We start from the raw sequence: 22,444 nt of genomic DNA, 5'->3' as shown, positions 1-22,444 counted from the left end.
AATGCTATAAAAATCAGTAATTTGATTTTTTGCAACTAAAAATAATATATTATAATTATAATATAATATTTATTATAATTCTTAGACTAGACAACACATAACTAGCAGTATAATAAAGGTATAAATAAATTTAAATAATATTTTATAATTTATACTTAAGATTACCACACAGGACACATTGTTAATAAAAATATTATTGTTAATGCAGTCTTACGATATTTTTTTTTGTTTAGTAAAATTATATTGATGTCCAGTAGTAAGGCAACATTAGTCAAATACGAAAAAAAATAAATTTGTAAAAAATGACACACACGCCATAATGTAAATTGCTTCTAGATTTGGCGTTTGAGTTAAAATGTCTGCATTTTGATGCTTAAACTTACTGTTTTCAGTATATATATGGCATTTAAAATGTCGATAGTAAATATTGGTAAGGTTTAGTTCAATAAATTTAACAAGCCAACTGTAATATATGCAGTAAAAGAGTATTTAGGTTCGACCAAAAAGATCGAAGCCATTTCGTTTAGCTCCTTTAAACGATTTCGAACTCTTTATTATGTTATTCTGTCTTTACAAGAAGATAAAGAAATATTTGTTATGTAGTGAAAGATATAGTGCTTGTGAAGTGATTGTTTAATGTGGTCGCCATAGTTGAGTACTCACTTGATCCACGAAGTCATTGCTGCTGTTGTTGTACGTAATGGGTGCACTAGTGTACAATATATCTGTCAAAGGAATAATTGTTAGTCCAAACTGAATTTTGGCTCGATTTTTTAAATATATTTCTTATTAATTTCAAATCGTTGATGTAACTACATTTTGTAAATATGAGTCTAGGGCGTACCTCTAAGTTTCGTAATATAACACAAAAATCAAAATATATAACAGTACTTGCATTTCAGAATTAATATTTATTTATAATAACTGTGACTATAACTGTTGTTACTGTTGAATGATCTACAACCAAATATGATTTGGGTGCATAGACTATAATTTTAATTAAATAAATTATGTATAGTGTTTGTAACTAAGGATATATATTTTTTACCATTCAGGCTAATACCTTGCAATGGCTCAATATTACCAAATAGTTGGGCAAGGACAATCATTAACTCTAGAAGATTTACAAAGATATTGCCCCAATTTAATATGTTCCGATGGAATAATAGTCAATCAAGATGATCAGCAATATCCACAACAGCAGGTGGTATAATTAATGTATTAATTACATAATAGATTTATGACAAAAGAGATGAACTAGTTAAAATATGTCTTTTTAAATGTTAAGGTGGTAGTGCAACAAGCTGAACAACCTAGTGATATAATTGTAAGTGATGGTGTTCAACCCCAGCTAGTAGTGGGTGATGGTTTACAATATCAACAGCAATACATTATTCGTCATGAGCCGCCTTCCCAACAACCTAGAACTGACTTTCAACAGCAGCAGCAACACCAACAACAACAAGCTTTACATAGACATCAGGTAAAAGGAATTGTTTTGTCTGTTATACAATATTATTGTAGATTAAATGTCTTTGCCCATCCCAACTGTATATAAAATTAATATTAAACAGAAGACTCAAAATACCTTTAAATATTTAGATATAGGCTCCACTTATATTACTTCTCTATGGTAAGTATGTATATTTTTTTATTTTAATATATAATTCCTATAGCAGGATATGAATGTATTTATCATATGTTTATGAAACATTATTTGAATTTTATTATCATATTTTTAAACATTTTTTTATTAGCTTAAAAAAAGGAAACTTGAAAAAAGGCATAAAATAAGAAAATTACATAAAAGCATTACTTATAACAACTAACTTTATTTGTGTATAACTTATGGGCCATCATGCCTCAGCAGCATAGTTTCCAACTGTAAGTGTCACAGTTGTTCAATTTCCACAAAGGAAAACAAGTTATTTTTTTCACACTCTGGTAACAAGACAAAGAATGGACTTGAAATTGTCACTCATTAAATATCTCAAAATCTGTGCAGAAAGTGTGGAACTGAGTGTCTTAACTCTAGATTCTCGCTGCCATCTCTGCTAAATGTGGGATACGGCATTAAGTTATAAAACAAAAAGAAAACAACTTTATTTGTAGGTGTACTACACATCTGATTTGCCTATGGATGCACAAGTTGCGCTACAACAGGCTCACCAGATCATTGATGCATCACAACGGCCTCAACATGTATGTCTCTTGATTAGAATAAATGTCTTGAATTGTATATAACATGACATTTGCTCTACGCATGCTAAGACATTTTATGTTCACTTTTCAGTTTCATTCTATAAGTTGATATTGGATTTTATTATTTGCTGTATATAAATCTGCTTTTATATGTAGATGATTATTTTAACAATTAAGAATGGCCCCCCAGAACATAGTATATTTAAAAAAATAAAGATGGTAATATGATAAAACAAATAGAAAAAGTTAATAAATAAATGAAAGCATCATTGTTATTCAAGAGACTTTAAATTAAATAACAAACTTGATATCTACTTATTGATGATTTGTATGACTTCCTTCAATTCTGTCATCAAAATAATTTAAAATATGTTTAAAATTTATGATGCTTATTATAAAAAATATTAAAAGGCTCTTAGTTTATTTAATTCTTTAAAGCATTTCCTGGTAACTAAGATATGTTTGTAATGAATGATTGTAATACATTGAATTGAATGTTATATTTTAAAATTTATAAGAAGTTATTTACAGCTCTTACTCTTTTTTTTTCTAATTTTTCTTAATATAATTAAATTTTCATGATCTTATTACTTAGTTCAGAATCATTTTTGTCACTTAAAATAAACATGCTGCTTACTAACAAGTCTTCATAAAAAACATACTTTGTTAATAAAAAAATATTTTTAATTAATAAACTAAACTAGGTGATGGCCTTTAAAACACCCTACTAAATTTTGATTTATTATACTTAATATTGTATAAAATATCATATATAAAATAAAAATTCTAAATGATTCACTATTAAGTGCAACTTTTATTATTAACTTAAAACCATATATTTATACTAGAATTTACTTTCCCAAAAATACTCAAGAAAATCTTACTATAATAATTGTTAACTATCAGCTCAACATCATCTTTGTTGTTATTGTGATCATATTTTTTAAATTTATTCTTAATAATTGAAAATTGTTACTTAAAACTAAAGTCCAGTGATTCCTAAACATATTTTCTTATTATATCGTCACATGTTTTGTCTGTTGTAACATTATATCTTAGAAATGTGAAATTCTATAGTTGGTGAGCCCTGCACATGTATTGTCTCAGCCGACTGTGATACATCCCGCGCAACAGCCGCCGCCTCAGCCTCCACCTTCACCTGCGCAACATGGACCACCTCAAACTGTTAGTTTTTATTTCATTGTGTTGTGGGCTCGATTTTCGCTTGGGAGAATGTATTATTTTATATTTTAATCTCGCTCTGGTAACAACACCAAGTGCGACATTGAGTACCATACTCAACACGTGTCTCGAACACAAGTCTCGAAAATTTCCCGATGTGTGAGAAACAGAGTGTCTTCAACACTAGGTTTCTTCTTCCCTCTATATATGTGGAAATAAAATTCTTCATAAAATTGGTTGGTATTCGGCTAACATTAAAAGCAGTTGGTTGTTTACTTTAGTATTGACACTTCAAGTTCCTTGTAAATATCATTTAGCTTTGAATACTGATTTAAATCATTGCTTTTATGCTTTCACTTACTTAGTTCATTTATCATCTATTTATAGTTTAGACAATAGACAGATAATCTAGAGACAAATTATTGTTTTTATTTATATTAATCAAAACGAAGGTGTTGGAATAATTGCATTTAAAAAAAATACATTTCATTCTATATATACCTGGATAGATAAAGATAAATATTTCTCCACATTCTGCCCATTCGGGGCTTAGATTCCTAAGACATTATCATTTTATCGTAGTATGGAAATGTAAATAATTCATTGGTTTGAATGGGATTTGAACTCAAAATTATCGCATTTGCATTCAGACATTGTTTCACTGCACCATGAGGCCTTCTCTGTAATATTATGATTGTGATTAATTTAAGGACCATAAAGAAATAAACAGGGTTATTTTTTCTATCTGCTATTCTTTATATTTTTAAATAAATGTAATGTTCTTAGTTGGCTAATTAATGCTTTCAGCCGCCACAACAGCAACAACCACAACAGATGTCCCGCGCGTCACCGCAACTCATGCAGCACTTGCAGCATCATCAACAACAGATCCACTTGCAACAATTACAGCAACAACAACTACAACACCAGATACAACAACAACACCAACATTTACAGTCCCAGCAGATACAGCCGCAGCAGATACAACACCAGATAGTGATGCACACTGCTTATGTAAATCAAGCTGTAAGTTTTTTCTCTATATTAAACTAGTATATTTGCTCATAAGAAAACATACTTTACTTAACCTTTATGTTTAGATTATTGACCTGTTATTTACATGATTTCTATATATTTTATTTTTAATTCAAAACATTTTTTATTCTAATAGATTTTTGAAACTGAGAAGATTTTCCACCCTCCAATACCTAATGTCACTCAAAACGGACGTAATTTTTTAACACTTAAATTGTAACCATTGTGTCATTATTTGTAACTCTAGATGGCGCAATAAGAAGATATCTGACTGTTAACGCGATAATTGTGGGTTCAATGGGTGGGTCCACACAGTGGAATGATTATCTTTAAATTATTATTATATTCCTACGCTCTTGAAGACGAAGCGTGGCGTTGAGTTCCGCCACGCATGGGGAATGGAGTGTCTAAATATTGGGTCCCTCTGCCCATCATGGGCGTAGGAGGAGGGGGGCCGGGTGGTCCGTGCCACAAAATAGCCCGGTGCCCACCCAAGAAATTTTAGTAACAAAAAATTACCTAAGCCGTCGTACCGCAGCGGCACAAGAGTATGACTGTAACGTGACGGTTGTGGGTTCGATCCCTACTCGAGGAAGTGAAATATTTATTTACGTTTATATTTCCATTTCTTCCGTCTGGTGTCGAGGCAAAAGAGGCAGGCTGCTGTGTGCGGGATACAGCGTGAAGCCGATTTAATTTTGATTTTTATTTAAAAAATTACCTCGAAAAGTAAAAAAACATTTACACGAACATATCTGTGCAAAGCTAAAGACCAGATCCCCCAGATAATAACTCTACAAAAGCCCATGCTGCCCATCTTGCTATGCAAGAAACAGCATAAGGTTACTTTTTGACACATATAGTGGAAATAAACATGTTCCCTTGTAGAAATTTTATTTATAACCATTATATACAGTAATGACTTATCTCACGTCCTGAACGCGTAGACTTATGATTCTAAGAAAATACAGCAGGACAGTCTTAACAATCTAGTATTTATCTGTGATATTACAAAAATACAACTATTACATTCAGGTGCAGTATTTATATTTACGAGTACAAGTGAAATGTATTCGTTTTCAAACCATTCATTTTATCTATCTTCTAGATAAAAGTGCAGTGCTCACTTTCATCATCCAACATGCCATCTGTAAAATATCTTAATGCCTGTTTTAGGTTCTTTGCTTACCTAGGCAAATGCGAGATATACTATAGTTATTTCCATGTTGCTTACTGTATAAAATGTAAGGAAAAAAAACATACACTATTCTTCATTATAATCAGCTACAAGTTTTGTACATTTTTAATACATCGCACTGAATATACAAAATGAGTTTTACGTTTGCGTGTGAACATCTCATAATTTCCGCTTACTCACATCTGTACAATCTTAAACAATAGAGACATTAATATTTAACATTTATTTCTGAGTTTCTGTCGTAGTTTAAGCGTACAATTAAAATTAAATTTACATTATTTTCAGGGAACACCAACCCGCCCAGCTCCACCCAGATTATTAAACCAAGCGCTGAACAATCCAAGCGGAGTGACGTTAGTACGGACCCCCCGACAAGTGCGACCTCGTCGTCCGGCTATGAGAAGCCCAATGCCCACTTCGCCTTTACAAGTCACTCCTAGACTCCTTAACCCGCAAATACAACAAGTAAGTACTTTATACATTGCATTTATATTATATAGTTTTAGTTTATAGTTTTTATTACATATTTATTATTGTTTTATATATAATTATTATTTATTAGTTATAAAAAAAAACATTTAATTCTAACATATAAAGTATTTTTTGCTACAAAATAGCTACAATAAGTTTATTGAATTGGCTTTAACTTAAGGTTTAATGTATAGATATATTTTCTTTGAAATTAAAATACTATTAGAAGAAATTAAATAATTGTGTAGTTAATTAATTGACGCCAGAAATTTAACAATTTTCGCTGGTAATATAATAATGTAATATTTCCCTCATTCAGACCCCACAGACTCCATCTAGTGCTCGTTGTATGGCCACTAATGGTGCGGGCGTGGTCAGAGCGCGCGCTACGCGGCCCGGCTCCCCGCGTGTGCTCAACCCACACGCGGCGCACGCGCAGCCTCGCCCACCCAGATCTCGAACGCCGTTGCTTCAGGTAATTTATTTTTAATTAATTAAAAAGCTCACCCAGGTAATTTAATTATTATTATTTTCTCACTCTAATACCTAGACAAAGCGCGGCGTTTAATTACACCACTCAACGAGCAATGTCTCAAAAAATTAGAGGAGAGCCTGGAACAGTGTTTTAACGATAGGATGCCTCTGAGTACCCTGCTGTATGTGGTGTACAGCGTGAAATTAAAAAATAACCAATACAAGAAAAAGTTATGCGATATAAGCTTGTACAATGGACGCTATTGCTACAGGTCATTTATTTTTACGTGCTATATACTACAGATTGCGGTTGGTTGTGGTATGGCCACTAAAGGCGCGGGTGCGGGTTGAAAATATGGAAATATACATTCATAAATGTAAAATTTGTTATATTATTGTAAATTTTATTATATTTTAAATTATTTAATTTACAATAATTTTATAGATTTTGCGGTTCTCGACATTTTTATACACATTAAATAACTTCGGCACTACCTAATTTCTTAACTTTTTTGTTCAGGCAAATCAACAACAACAACAACAGCAGCAACAACAACACATGCCACAGCAACAACAACATCAACAACATCAATTAGCACAACATGTATTAAACCATCCTCAACAAATTCAGCAACTTAATCAATTGAAACTAACAAATCAACAGGTGTGCAATGGTATTTTTTTAGCTTTACGCCAGGTATGTGCCGGATGTAACATTTCAGATATTGACACAATTATAAAAGAATAGTTCATCGATTTCGTCAGTATCTGTTAGATGAGGCCATTGTGGATTGCCATTGCTATAACCGTGACGATTGTGGGTTCAAGTCCTACTCAAGGGAATTTAATATTTTCATTTCTTCGCTATGATAACAAGGCAAACCACGGCGTTGAGTTCCGCCACTCAACACGCAATGCCTTGAGTTTTATTGAATGTGTCTTAACACTAGGTTCCCTCTGCCTACCCTACCATATGCGAGATACAGCATGAAGATAAAAAAAAAGCTAAAAGGAATTTAAGAAGATGTAGCAATAAATGACTAAATCATTCTTTTTTTACTTTTTCAGCAACAAATTCTCATAAACCAACAAAATCAATCTCCATCACAGCAATCCGCACGTATAATAACGCCGCAAGGGACAATAGTGACGCAGACATTGCAGACCACACTTACGCAACACCACACTGTACAAACAAACCAAAACGGACCTCTACCTCAACAAAATATTAATTCGACACCACATAGAGTTTCCCCGCACCCACAACAAGTTCAACAACAAGTAAAGAAAGTAACAGTTCAACCAAACAACGCAAACGATATGGACGATCTTGAAGAAAGCATAAAAGCGGTGATAGTCCAAAAAAATCCTGTAACAGACAATCAAAGTCAACCACAACAGTTTCAATCGCCGCCAAACCTAAGACAGAACACAGGTCTTCCTACTAATCAGAATATAAATCAACCTCATCAAATTAATTTTAATCCTCAACATGGCTTCCAACAACAACTGTCGTTCGAGCATTCTCATTTGCAACAGCCGCAAACTATAAGTCAATTATTAATGGAGCCAGAAAATCCAGAAGAGGAAAGACAGTTCGTTTCTTTGCCGAACGGTCAGAGAATGTCGCTTGCGGAATACAGAAGAATACATTCGTCGCGTGTGTTGACGCAACAGCAACAACAACAATCAAGGCAAGTTTTACTAATATTGAATTTCGTAAAATATCGTCTGTCCTGTGTAAAGTGTCTACACTTACTATTAAAGATCATTAAAAATAAAATTGGTCATAACAATCATAGCCTACCTATAGCCTATAAAAATGCTACAACTAAAACAGTATCGTATCGATTTTATCTAAAAACTAGCTTGCATAACTAGTGGAAAAATGTTCCAACTCGTCATAATTATTACCTCCGATTTGGAGAAAAAACTAATCATTCTAATTTTTTGTTATATTCCACAAATTGCATTTTTTTTTATAAGTCACTTATTCTTATTTCATCAATTTATATTATATGAAAATAAAAGTATATATTATAACCTATTTTGTTTATTGCAGGGATAGTGGACGTCAAACATTAGTAAGAAGTAAAGAACAGCAAAGACCTGTTCAAAGAGTTCATCCAATGCAAACTCAGCAACAGTCTAATCATCTTCTTGGTTCGTACATTTTTAATGAAATAGGCTTTTAAAAAACGGTAAAATAAAACAGTATTATAATAGCTTACTCATATTAATGCCGGGAAGAAGATTCATATTAATTATTATGATACTTAAATCCTCAATGTATATTAAATATCCTTAAAATATATTATTATTGTCACTATATTTTTTATATATATAAATTACTTTATCCGAAATTACTTCATTAAAAAAGTTATAATACAACAAAAAATATTTTTTTAAATATTGTAACTAAAACAGAATATTACAAAAATATCTTATTTAATATTAAAAATATAGTTACATAAGGTTTCAAAATGGTGAATTGACTATATAAAAATATTTGCTCTTATCTATATATATAAAATCGAAAGGTCACTCACTCATCACGAAATCTCAGAAACTACAAGTGCTAGGAATCTCAAATTTTGCATAGGAGTTACTTATAAGTCGTAGGTGCTCGCTAAGACGGGAATTTACAATATTCGATTTCTAAGGGGTTGTTTTGGGGTCGAAAGTTTGTATGAAACTTCGTTACTACAAATGCTAGGAGTGTCAAATTTTGCATAGGAGTTACTTATAAGTCGTAGGTGCTCGCTAAGACGGGAATTTACAATATTCGATTTCTAAGGGGTTGTTTTGGGGTCGAAAGTTTGTATGAAACTTCGTTACTACAAATGCTAGGAGTGTCAAATTTTGCATGGACGTCACTTATAGGACGTAGGTACTCATGGAGACAGAAAATAACGTAGTTCACGCAGGCGAAGCCGCGGGAGGGCCGCTAGTATTCTATATTCCTGAGGCCGTCGTCACGCTATGCACATCGTCTAAGCATTTCATATCCTCATTCTGGTAACAAGGCAAAGCGAAGCGTTGAGCTCCGCCACTTAACACGCAATGGTTTGAAAATTGGGCAGAAAATGGGGAGTGCAGTGTCCGAACACTGAGCTTAATCTTGTTTTACTACTATTTGCGGGATAAAGATGAAATTAAAAATTCCATATTTTATGTTGTAGAAAACAATGAGGCATTAAGTGGTCCATCGGAACAAACACCTGAACCGCAATCAGCCAAAATGTTAATTTTCTTACAAAATGGAGAACAAAGACTCATTACTTTTACATTACCTAAAGAAAGTTGTACACTTCAAGAAGTTTTAGAACAGGTATGTAGTTTTTTAAATTACACTTGTATACGGCCGTCGTAACGCAGCATATAAGGTAACGTAGTCATGAGGCAAGGCACAGCGTTGAGTTGCATCACAAAAATTAGGCGGAAAAAGGAAAACAGAGTGTCTTCACACTAGGTTTCCTCTGAATTCTACTCTATACAGCATGGACACCAAGAAACTGAAAACTTGCACACCAATTAAGTAAGGAAATACAAATAATAATTTAATAAAAAAGGAATTATACTATAGAAATGCATTTAATATGTGATTGCTGGTTATTTAAAGTCTGACAATTTAATAAACAACTAATATTTTATAAATGTATCATATATTTGTTAATCTCCTATGTTTGTTACAGGTTAATGTTCCTTTTACGAATGATACTAATATACAATGTATGCAAAATACTAATAGTGAAATAGATTACTTTGTATCTGTAGGCTCAACCACTAGAATTGAGGATATGTTAGAAAATCATCCAGTGAGTATATATTTATTTATTTATTACAGATTTTTTGACGCCTTTTTGATGCTGTCAGGAAGTATCTTATTCATTAAACACGCAATGAATGTTTACATTTACACTATTTTTATTTCCTTGATCAGGTAAGATAAAGAGCAGACTTGGGATCATCTAAAAGTAAACAATGGACTTGGTCTCATTCTTACTATCTATATTCATTATATGTATATTATTTCTAATCCCGTTAAACTCGGGATAAGCCTGATACTAAATAAGACAAGCAAAATAATAAATTTTTGTTCTTCGTAAATCGATACGGCTGTGGCGCAGCGGTATAGCGTCCTGTCTTTAAATGCGACTTATGGGTTCGATTCCCACTCTTGAAAATTTATTATTGTCATTTCCTTCCTCTGACATAAGACAACGCTCAGCGTAGAGGTCCACACTCAACACGCAATGTTTTGAAAGGGTGTTTTAACATTAGGTTCCCTCTGTCTATCCTGCTATACGCGAGATACAGCGTGAAGCTCTTGGCTAAAAAATACGGAATTGAACTTAATTGACTTTAATCCTAATTAGGAGCTTCTATGTTAGTTGATATAGATCATTATTTTTGTACACTAAAATCTAAAAATAATTGTTTTACAGATGCTAGTTAGAGAAATTAATAATAGAAACTCCCCAAGTGTATTACCACAAACACCAAATAGTGAAATATCAACTCCTGAAAAAGGGCCCTGCCCTGAAAATGGTATGTTGTTGTGTTGTTTATATATTTCTTAAATAAAAAATAAAGTAAACTGGGTGATTTTTGAATTTTAGCTTTAATCAAATGTCTGATCAATATGCTCCCTCTGCCTACCCTGCTACATGCGGGATACTTTAAATAAAAACATATGGAGAGGGAAGTGTATAAATTATCCCGGCATTGCATGATGTGTGGCGGAGAATATGAAAATATTAAATTTTTCATTCCTTAGAATCGAACCTGCAACCGTCACACGTCTTCAGCCACCGGCCTCATTCTTTTTATATATATTTTTTTATTATGATATGATTCTTTTATTATTATATGATATTATTTTCTGTCTACAGTAAATAATAGTCCGTCGTCCCCCGAGCAGCGTTCACCTCCGCCACGTTACGTTGAAGGCATGTTGGCTGTGTGCAAATTCTGTGGATACACTGGCTATGATTTTAGCAGATGTGAACGGTATATATTATTTAATTTAATCTTTATTACACTTTATAAATAAACCAGTACACTATTTCTAATTAAAGCGCGGCGTTGAGTTCCGTAGCAATACTCAATATTTTGAAAATTGGATAGAAAGTGGAGAATCAATCGTGAGGCAAATAATATATTTAGTAGTTGAAGTATAATGTAAATATAAGAACCTACCTATGATTTTTTTAACATTTCACTCAATATGTATATAAAGACTGTTTATTATTTTTGTATATCTATTAATATTAATTTTGTTATGCAGATGTAAAAGAGTGTTTACTGAAGAACCAAAAAGTGTCCTTGCAAGTAAAAAAGTAGAACAAAAGAAGAAGGAACCCGAAAAAACGCTAGATAAGCAAATGTAAGTTTTTAACCGACTTCTGTAAAAGGAGGAGGTTAATAATTCGACTGTATTTTTTTTAGTTTTGTTACCTCACAGTTTTTGTCTGGGTAAACCGATTTTGATGATTCTTTTTTTATTTGAAATCTGGTGCTTCCTGTGTGGTTCCATTTTGATTTGGTAATTTTTCACAAAATGTTATCCTTGAGAAAATCATATAAGTCCTAAATTTGCATTAAGTATGTGCGCAATAAATAGACGAATAACTTGGTTGACGTGATATTCTTGACAACAAAGTTCGATTATTCTTTTTTTTATTAGAAAGGACACATTTAAAGGGTAGTTTGATGAGAGTCTGATTATGGGATCCGGTCGCCAGTATGTCGGGGATACGATTTCCACTCGGAGGAATAAATAATTGTAACTTTCTCGATCTGGTAAGAAATCAAAGGGCAGCGTTAAGTTTCGCCCGTCAGCATATACTAACTCGAAAATTTGAGTGGTTTAATACTAGGTTCCCTATGCCTACCCTCCTATATGAAAGACACAGCATAAAACTGAAAATAAAAAAAAATATAAAAATGTATATGATATTTCTCTAAATGAACTTTTTTTTTCAGTTCTCCTGAGACTATTAAATTAAATTTATTAAAGACAGTGAAAACTTTAAATAATAAAAATGTAAGTATTTTTTAAATTCATTATTTATAACTTTATAACCAAATCGCTTTGACTGATATACACTTAGATTTTAAAAAACTGCATTACAAGTCTTTATTTAGAATTCACTTATTTCAAAAAACAAATCTAGTAGAATGTTTAAAATATTAAAAATAATGTTGTAAGAGATATGTTTATGCTGTGTACCCAAAAAATATGATATATAATTTTGTACTATAAAGTTATTGTAGGATTTGCAGTTAGTCGTTATTATTTTGAATTATTTAAAAATATGACTGCCCACATCTGTCTTTATTTCTCTTTCAGAAAATGATAATGTTTCAAACATTTTCGCTTAGATTTTTCAAAGTATGATGCACTTTGAAAAACCTAAGCAAAAATATTTGAAAAATCTAAGTGATCTTAATGTGGTTTACACCACAAGACAGTAATTCAAGAGAAAGTGTAATATGCATATTATAATAGAGGATTATAAAGACAAACTTTTGTCTTAACCCAAAAAAATATATATTTTTTTAGAAAATGAACATATTCAAAACATTTAAGTTGGTCTGATAAATCTGGTCAGTTGAGTTTTGCAACTCAACACGAACTCGAATGAACGAAATGTATAGATTTATAATTCACTTAGTCTAATTCGAAAAATTTTCTATGCAGAGAAAGAATATAACAACTATAAAGTTCAAGATAATAAACTTATTGATATATTAATTTTGTTAGGCCGTCCTGGCGCAGGGGCGTAAGGGTATGACTGCAACGCGATGGTTGTTATTGAATGATTGATATTTATTAATATTTTCATTTCTTCGCTGTGGCACCAACACAAAAGCCTTGCGTTGAGCCCAAAAAGGTAATAACGTGTCAACACTCAATGCCTCGAAATATTCGGTGGAAAGTGAGGAACGGAGTGTCTTAACACTAGGTTCCTCTGTCTACCCTGCTTTATGCGGGATATAGCGTGAAGCTGATTTCTTTTTATATTTTATTATCCATCCATTTCAAAGCCTTTCAAAGTCCACTGCTGGACATAGGCCTCCCTTAATACTCGCCACTCTGTCCTGTCCTGCACCCTTTGAATCTAGCGAATTATTTTATTATAAGAAACTAACATAGACACCATCGCTTGTTTTTGCCATTTTGTAGGCTGTTCAAGATAAAAAGCCGACGAGAGTACGGAAACCTAGAGGAAAACAACCTGACCCGGAACCAGTCATATTGACTTTAAGTTCTGATGAAGAAGATTCAAATAGTTCAATATTTAATAATCATGTAAGTAATTTTTAAATGCTTTTAGTACTACATCTATAATTGTATTTATCAATTAATGTAAGAAAATCTTGTAACACGGAATGAAAACATTTTTAGAAGACATATAAAAAATATAACTCGTAGCCGTGCTTCCCTCACGCCAAATGATAATTCTGAATAATTATCTTTGGGTAGTAGCAAGTAAAAGTGTCGCTAGAGATATATGAGTATAGTAAATAAAAGCGTATAAGAATTTCAACGTAGCTTAATAAGCACAAATGGCTTAGTGGCAAACGATTTTCATGAGTCAAGCCATTGGTTTGTTTTTAAGAATATTCTATTTCCTCAATATTTAATAACACTTTGAAAATGTTAATATTATTTTTTAACACTATCTTCACTTCCTCTTGTCAGATTCGTTTTTTCATAGAGTGAACCTAATGTTCTTGTTAGGAATATCAGAACATAGAGAAAATACTTTTAGAATATTTTTTTTCGTTAAAGTAAATATTCGTTAATAACTTTTTGGTTTTTTGTGTTTTGCTCCAATGATCAAATGGAATTGAAAATTCTATGTAGGACATGACATATTCTCATGCTACATTAGCATGATGCCTTATTCCTTAAGAAATTCAGTATCCAATATAAAAATATGTTTTCATTTGAAAATTACAGCAGGTCTTACGACTAGAGTTTCTGAAAAAATCTTTTCAGTTATAACTATGTCAAAAAAATGAAAACATATTAGTAATAAATATTTTCTTGTATATAGCTAGAACAAATGGCCAACACAAAGGAACCTTCATTGAGTGAAATTGAGGGCAGCAGTTCAGATGGTGTTGATAATGATAATGCAGATGGTAAGGATTTTTCATTTTACTAAAATTTGAGTAATATAGTTTTCTATTTTTCAGGCAGAAAAAACCTAGTGCTTAGACACTTGGTTCTTCAACTGTTTACTCAAAACTGTTGAGTGGCGGAACTAAATACCTTATTGTGTCTCAAAAATATTATTTTTTTCTAACAAAAAACTTCTGTATTCAATAATACAGATACTTGTTTGAATGAAAACGAATGAAATAATTATTTAAATTTCTTTACTACGACAAGAAAAAAAACTACATTGAATTCTGCCACTCTGCACATGGAGTATCGTGATACTGTGTTTTCTCTACATACTGCTTCTATGAGTAGGAGAAAATAAATAATTTCATTTTAATTATTTTATTTTTGACGTATATTTTCAATTGTTTTATAAAGTATAAGAATTAAGATAGATATAGATAGAGGCCAGGTGTGACGGCCTCAAACGTGCTATTGTGAACTCGACAGGTTGTAGATTCGATTCTCACTCAGACAAATGATATATTTTTATTTCCAAACACCCAACAATGCAATGTCTCCACAATTTGAATTTTGGGCACCGGAAATGTCTTAATGAGAATGGTGTGTCTTGACCCTCTCTGCACCTTGCAAGAGTGCAGCTTAAAATATTAATGTTAAAAAAATGTGAGACTTTTTCGTGTAGGCGTTTCTATTTTTTTGATATAACATGTTTTCACACCGGAACACAAATACTTTCTTGTTCACAGTTTTAAAAATTTACTAGTTTTTCAAAATATATGGAAAATGCAAATAAAAAATGTATTTATTGTTAAATCTAACAAGATAATAAAGTTTTTTCTGATGAAGATAAAAAAATCTCACCATCAAATCATCACAGAATTTGTAACTTGATATAACTATTGACTATTTATTTAATTAAATTACAATCAAATTATTATTATAAATTGTTTTACTGACTGCACAGGTATTTTCTGGCATCAGAGACAATGTTGCTCAGTGAAAAAAATATTAAGACAACCTTTATTATGGCACTTTCTTTGTTCCATATGAAGTTACTTAATTTTAAATGTAAATATGAATTAATTACCCAAATTATGCACTAATTGATTTTTTACATCCATTATTACTTCGTTTTAATTACAAAAAATAAACTAAAAAATACTATAAATTTTCAAGTTGTCCCTTTATTTTCTTTAACGACAACTATATTATAATTTAGTTTTGTTCTTTTTCAAAAGAACACAAATAATAAAATCATATTGAGGTAAATGATAAATCTTACTGATTATTAAAATCGATATCTAATATCGATAACTTTGTATTGTTGTTGACATCACTAGTAACTCGTCATATATAATCTTTAAACAAGAGGAGCTTTCTGTCAAGTGTCATGGTGGTGGTCCTTGTGTTTAATGCGTTTTAAGTGTTATTTGAAATGCCTAAATTAAAAATGAATACTACAGTAAAAGGTATTTACTGTCATTCATATAATGTTTTTGCTTTTCTGAACTATTAAGTTACTTAACTTTGTTTTTTATTTGCAAATATAAATAATCGATCAATGCGTGCGGTACCCTCACAACTTACCTTGTTTCATACCGAATATTTTTTGTTTTCATATCCACTGAAACTCCCATGTGAATAAGATTGATTAAAATTTATCATGATAAAATCAAAATAAATTGGGCCCCTACGTTACCCGCATTTTATTGTTACAGTAGTTAAGCGTCAATGCGCTTTTATTATAGTGTTCCTAAGAATAATAAAAATAATAATGTTAAATGAATAAAAAGATATTGAACTTAATAGATATATCATTTGCATATAGTGTTTATTAATAAAGGTTACTCTTTACCCATTGTCTACCAGAAATAACAATTCAATTTCTATTATTTCTTAAGTTCTTCTTAGCTTCAAAATCCAAATTTGCAGACTTTTGTTGCTGTTTTATTGATCTATACTAAAAAAAAATATATTTATGAACATTCTTTTGATTTATAACCATTGATTGAGTAACTGATCCACAATGAAAATTTTTTTGATGTTGTATGGAACTCAACATCCCATTTTGCCCTTTTTGTACCAGAGGGAGGGTAATTAATTCCCATATTTTGTTATCAAGCTCATTAACATATTCTGTACTGCTTCGGCAGATGGCTTCTATATTGATATTGAATATATTTTGTCCTTTCAGAAGCTAGCAGAGATGATATTTCCCCAGCTTTACAATGCATTGAAGCTTTTCTAAATTGTAGAACGATCAGAATAGGTTCATATAGATATACACCGAAAGAAAAAGTAAGTTTTTTTACCTGTCAATAATGTAAATGAAATTTTATAAAGATTGTAATTTTTATTTGCTTAATTTATTTTGTACAGGTACACATATCAGTAAAAGGTGTAAAAATTGTTGCTCCATCATTAAAAAATGAGTCAAGAGATGTTGCCCTACAAATTCAACTAAAAGAAATAGTTAAAGTATTAGTACATTTTGGTAAAGGTCTTCCAGTAATTTTTTTGTATACATTTAGCAAATGTGCAGTTTACATTAGAAAAGCTTTGGACATGGAGGAAGGATCAGGTTTGTTTTTTATTTATTTACATTTAAGAATATATTATAAATCATTCTTTAAAATATTTCATGTGAGAAGATGTTCTTAACCTTAGATAACTTAGATAACTAAACTATATTCACTGTTATGTAATAACTAAACATTTGTTGAGTAGTCTACTCAATTAAAGACTCAAATATCACCAATATTATTTGATTAATTTAGTAACTTCTTTCAAGACACGAAAGTTATATTATTTAGAAAATAAACAAAAAAGAAAAAAAAAAAGAGTTGTTATCATTTTGCACAATGACAGCACATATAAACATTATGAGGGCCGCAAATAGCTTGTCTGCACCTAATGCAATGGAGTTCTGGTCATTCATCAAGCCTTTGATGGTCACGGGTAGCAGATTTTGCACACATGTGCTGAAAGATATATGGGGCTTCTATATTAGAAGAGTCACCCAGAATATTCTATATCATGACTTTGATACTGCACCTCAAAGTCACAGGTCTGTAATCGATATCTTAGCCAGTACTCCATAAGATGACCTAATTATGTGATGAAATCGCGTACTATGGGTTTCTGTTTATTTCTTACAATGTTACACATTTAATATAAATTATAGAAATAAAATATAATAAAACTAAATACTTACCCAAAAACATACAAAATATATAAATAAACTTCAATAGAATAAAAATAAAATTATTTTGCCAACAATAATCGTAGTTGAACGAAGTATGTATAAGTAAGAAAAATCTGTATAAATTTAAGAATATTCTTAAAAAATGTGGCTAACATATACAATGTATATATACTACGAGTATACATACATACTTTCGTCGAGTGGACGACGGGATGGCTGTAATATGTCCTAGTTGCCGCAAAATCACAAACATGTGACTCAACGCACTGCTGCTGCAATAGTATTAGGAACGTAAAAGAAGCGACAGATTCTGGGGGCACGCGGAAGTAGATACACTCGATCTACGTCCAGAGTTGTGTCGTCGATCGGACGAATGTTTAGTTATCTAGGATTAAACTTTAAATATATAAAATTGATTTCGTTAATATTAATATTTTATAATTTGATTGTTTGTTAGGATTATTCTACGATCCTATGTCGAAAGAAGACCCATACAAAAGGATAACATTATTGCCCGAAATTATAACAGATGACACAAAAGCAGCATTAAAAACTCTATTTCACAAATCAATAGATGAGTTAAATACAAAAGAAGCTAATGAAATTCTAGTAAAAACCTGCCCCAAAGAGAGCAATAATGTTTCCAAATTAATGACAAGGTCAATGAGTGCGTCCATATCCACCGGAACCAAAAGGTAAAAAATATATCATGTAACATCCTTCCATATACAAAACAAAGATGTGTCCATGTAATTTATTTTTAATAAAAATAAAATATATCTTTATTTTCAGTTCCAATCCTACCGAAATAAGACAAATATTGATATATCCCCCTGGCAAAGGAGGCATCCCCATAAACACTGAAGATTACATGTGTCTAGCCCAGGATCAATTTTTAAATGATGTTATTATTGATTTTTATTTAAAACATTTAGTTCACGATATTTTAACTGATAGTCAGAGACAGAAGACTCATATATTTAGCACATTTTTTTACAAAAGACTAACAACAAAACCAAGTAAAGTGAACAAGAGTTCAAATCCCCACGAATGGGACAGTAGTTTAACTCCCGCGCAAAAACGGCACGCCAGAGTCAAAACTTGGACGAAAAACGTAAATATATTTGATAAAGACTTCATTGTAGTTCCTATAAATGAAAATTGCCACTGGTTTGTGGCTATTATTTGTTATCCTAGCCTAGATGGATGTAGAAGTATGGTTGACAATAGAACTGTTGTTCCCCAGGAAACTAAGAAAAAAGGTTTGTTAATGTAATTTTTCATACATATTTGATTCTTATTAGAGAAGATTCTTATCTATCTAATTCTTATCTATTCTAATATACAAATAATAAATAACAAATTATTTCTAAAGTTGCATTCCATGATATATTTTTAATGTTTCAGAAAGGAGGTCGTCAATGCAAATAGGTAGCACGACAATAACACCTTTGACAAAACAGGAACAACTTACATTAAATTGTGATTCAGACAATCTTAGTGAAAGAGATGAAGCGGAAGCTGAGGTAAAACATTGTACCATTTACATTTTATTTTGTATCAACTAAAGAAATAAAAATAAATAGGATGTAAACTATTTACTTTTTTAGGAAAGTGACTTAGACATGCAGTGTGATTCAGATGAGGAGGAGGCAGAGAAACAACCTGAAAAAAAACCAGAAGTACCTATAGTCAAAAAGAATGATCCAATAAAGCAGTAAGTGTCTATATTTCTTTAAATTATCATGCAATATGCAATGATTTAATATAATTTACAATTATAATTTGATCAATACTAATGTGTCATACAAAATTTCAGACCATGTATATTAATATTCGACTCGTTAGCGGGGGCGTCACGGTCGAGAGTGGTAGCGACGTTACGGGACTACCTTACCTGCGAATATCAGGCAAAGGTAATTAAATGCTAAAACAAAGTCCACCAATAATAATGAATGCATACTAAAATTAAAGAAAAGTATTATCTTGGGTTTTTTTGTGGTTCATATGCATCAATATTACTTAGCATTTGCAGTGTTCTTCTAATATGAAAATACATTTGTCATTAATTTTTGCAGATCTCAAAAAGCAAAATTTTTAATAGAGATAACATAAAAGGATGCTGCCCTAAAATTCCACAGCAGAATAATTTTACAGACTGTGGATTGTATTTATTGCAGTATGTTGAACATTTCTTTAAGGTAATTCTACTTATATGTACATATTCTATTCTTGTTTATGTATGTCTGTGAATTAATTAATTTGTTTATATTCCTTAACAGGGCAGGGACGGCCGGGCCCTTTGTTATGTATATTAGATATGTTCATTTATTTATTATGTGTATGTGTATTATGTGTGTATTAAGAATAGTTTTTCATCACCGACTTTAATTATTTTCAGGATCCTATTTGTGATTATATACTGCCAATTAAACAGTTAGCAAATTGGTTTGATGAAATTGTTGTGACGCGGAAACGAGAAGAAATATCCAACTTATTGAAAACATTGATGCACAAATATAATCCAGACTCGCATTTACATTTACCTGATATAAAATTTCCTACTTGCAATGGTAATATATATGAATAGTTTTATACTTTTCAATTACAGTTTTCAAAATTTTCTGTTATAAATTAAATAATTTCTGGTTATAAAATCCTACTATTATTCTTACTAATAAAATGTCCTTCAAGCTAGTTACAAAAATAGTAATCAAATAACAATTGTAATAACAATAGTAATCAAAGAAATGATGATAAAAGTATATAAATTAAATGTGTACAAATTATCTAATATTTTTTTCACCAATTTTTTCGATTATATATAACATTTATTAGAAAAATTGAAAAAAATGGACCTGGCTGAAAATGTTGAACCTCAACAAGCCTGGAACAACTTTTTAAGACACATCAAAGAGAACTTTCATAGTTCATTTATAAATGGTACGACTGTCAAATTTTAGGTGTGTGTCAATTATTGCAATTTAAAATTATTATATTTATCAAACCTACATCTTTAGCAGTAAATAATTTATGTTATAATGTTATATTCCATTTAAAATGTCACTATTATTAGAAACAAAATTGTAATATTTTATTGCTACTTAATGTATGCAGTACTTTCATAGAAATGTCAAACTTACAGGTGTATTGGTTGAAACAGAAGAACAACAAGAAGACAGTGCCGATGGTGACAAAGGTACTACTAGTTTCAAAATACAAAAATGTGAAATGAAAGATGGAGAAGGACCTACTATTTATGTTAAACAAACATCAACAGGTGAAATATTAGTAAAAAGAAGTTTTGTTGATACATCTGATACAATACATGTTAGAAAGAGGATGATAAGACTCACTAGTGACAGTGAAAATAGATCTGTGATGCAAATCAAACCTAAAGGTGACAATGAAAATCATATTCTCATACCTATCAAGGTACACAGCACTGATGTGGTCAAAGACAGTTGTAATGCTTTTATAGTAAATAAAAGTAAAACCTTAACTGATAAAAAATATGGTGTACATAATCAAAATGTTTCCAGTGTGAATTGTGTTCGGCAAAATGTTAGTGAAAGTGACACTAATACAATCATTAAAATGAAGAGGATAAACAAACTAGAAGATGCAGTGACTGAAAATAAAAAGTTAAAAAAAAATGAATGTTAGCACTGTTGCTGGTCCATTAATCCAATATGTTAAATTATTATTAATTTAATAACGTGTATAGTTGTTTCAAGGACTTGTAAATATTAGTTAATTCTATTTACTACATGTATTTAATACTGTATCTGTTTTATAAACATAATGTAAAATTTTAAAGTTAATGTATTATATAGCTTCCAGAAATACAAGACGATAGTAATTTAATAGCTACATGATTTTTTTTTGTTTTATCACTATTGAAGTTTTCTATTTATACATAAGATTATAGACAAATAAAATGAAATCAATAATGAACACTTATTTAAATACTGCCTTATCAATGTTTGTCACTACTGTATTATATTATATAGCACATGCATAAAGTATGTGAATATAAAGTATACTTGGGAAGTATATTATGAATGTTCTTGAAGGTCTTTCTGATATCCGAATTCTACTTTGCCTGTTTTATAGGCACATGTCAGTTCCATTAGATTAGCTAAGCAAACCAATATGACAATGAAAATATCCACAGAAGAATGAGTGTATTAAGAATAATAAGAAGAAAACAGAAAGTAGAGACTTTGGTATGTTAAAAGAGTGACTTATGTTGGTAAAAATATTAAATAAGGTAAATGGCATGTCCTTTTATTTTTAACACAATGAAATGTTTAATAATTAAGAAATTGACATTACTATGCCATTAAATAAAAAGCATAGTAGTGAAAATATATCATTCAGTCAAGCGCAATGGTCGTCAGTACGATTGAAATTGCAATTTCTTTGCTCTCTGTAAAACAATGTGTAACGTCGAGTTTGCTTTATATACAATGTCTGTCTAACATTTGGACAAGAATAACGGAGTGTCTTAATACCAGGTTAGACCACCAAC

At 31.0% G+C, this 22,444-nt stretch overlaps 1 protein-coding gene across 4 annotated transcripts; it reads left to right on the top strand.

Moving 5' to 3' along the window:
• Window positions 1–271: 271 nt before the first annotated feature.
• On the top strand, window positions 272–22,188 carry LOC146532649 (uncharacterized). Of its 4 annotated transcripts, XM_085196136.1 has the most exons (29): window positions 272–430; window positions 1,056–1,204; window positions 1,289–1,483; window positions 2,113–2,202; window positions 3,280–3,387; window positions 4,192–4,410; window positions 5,903–6,082; window positions 6,408–6,563; window positions 7,083–7,226; window positions 7,631–8,256; window positions 8,625–8,725; window positions 9,745–9,893; window positions 10,258–10,380; window positions 11,011–11,113; window positions 11,458–11,575; window positions 11,853–11,951; window positions 12,551–12,611; window positions 13,755–13,880; window positions 14,632–14,719; window positions 16,900–17,003; window positions 17,085–17,286; window positions 18,368–18,605; window positions 18,703–19,172; window positions 19,318–19,436; window positions 19,521–19,627; window positions 19,730–19,826; window positions 19,989–20,111; window positions 20,312–20,483; window positions 21,056–22,188. In XM_085196136.1, the coding sequence occupies exons 2-29, from the start codon at window positions 1,070–1,072 to the stop codon at window positions 21,574–21,576; spliced, it is 4,974 nt and encodes a 1,657-aa protein (XP_085052262.1). In that variant the 5' UTR covers window positions 272–430; window positions 1,056–1,069; the 3' UTR covers window positions 21,577–22,188. The 4 variants fall into 4 exon arrangements, with proteins under 4 accessions (XP_085052262.1, XP_085052263.1, XP_085052266.1 ...); XM_085196137.1 differs by lacking the exon at window positions 2,113–2,202; XM_085196140.1 differs by lacking the exon at window positions 3,280–3,387.
• Window positions 22,189–22,444: the final 256 nt, after the last annotated feature.

Source organism: Heliconius melpomene, chromosome 13 (genome assembly GCF_056956725.1).
Source record: "Heliconius melpomene rosina isolate 202511_hmr_F chromosome 13, ASM5695672v1, whole genome shotgun sequence".
NCBI classification, from domain to species: domain Eukaryota; kingdom Metazoa; phylum Arthropoda; class Insecta; order Lepidoptera; family Nymphalidae; genus Heliconius; species Heliconius melpomene.
The sequence above is the reverse complement of the archived record's forward strand: the minus strand, read 5'-3'. Positions and strand labels throughout refer to the sequence as shown.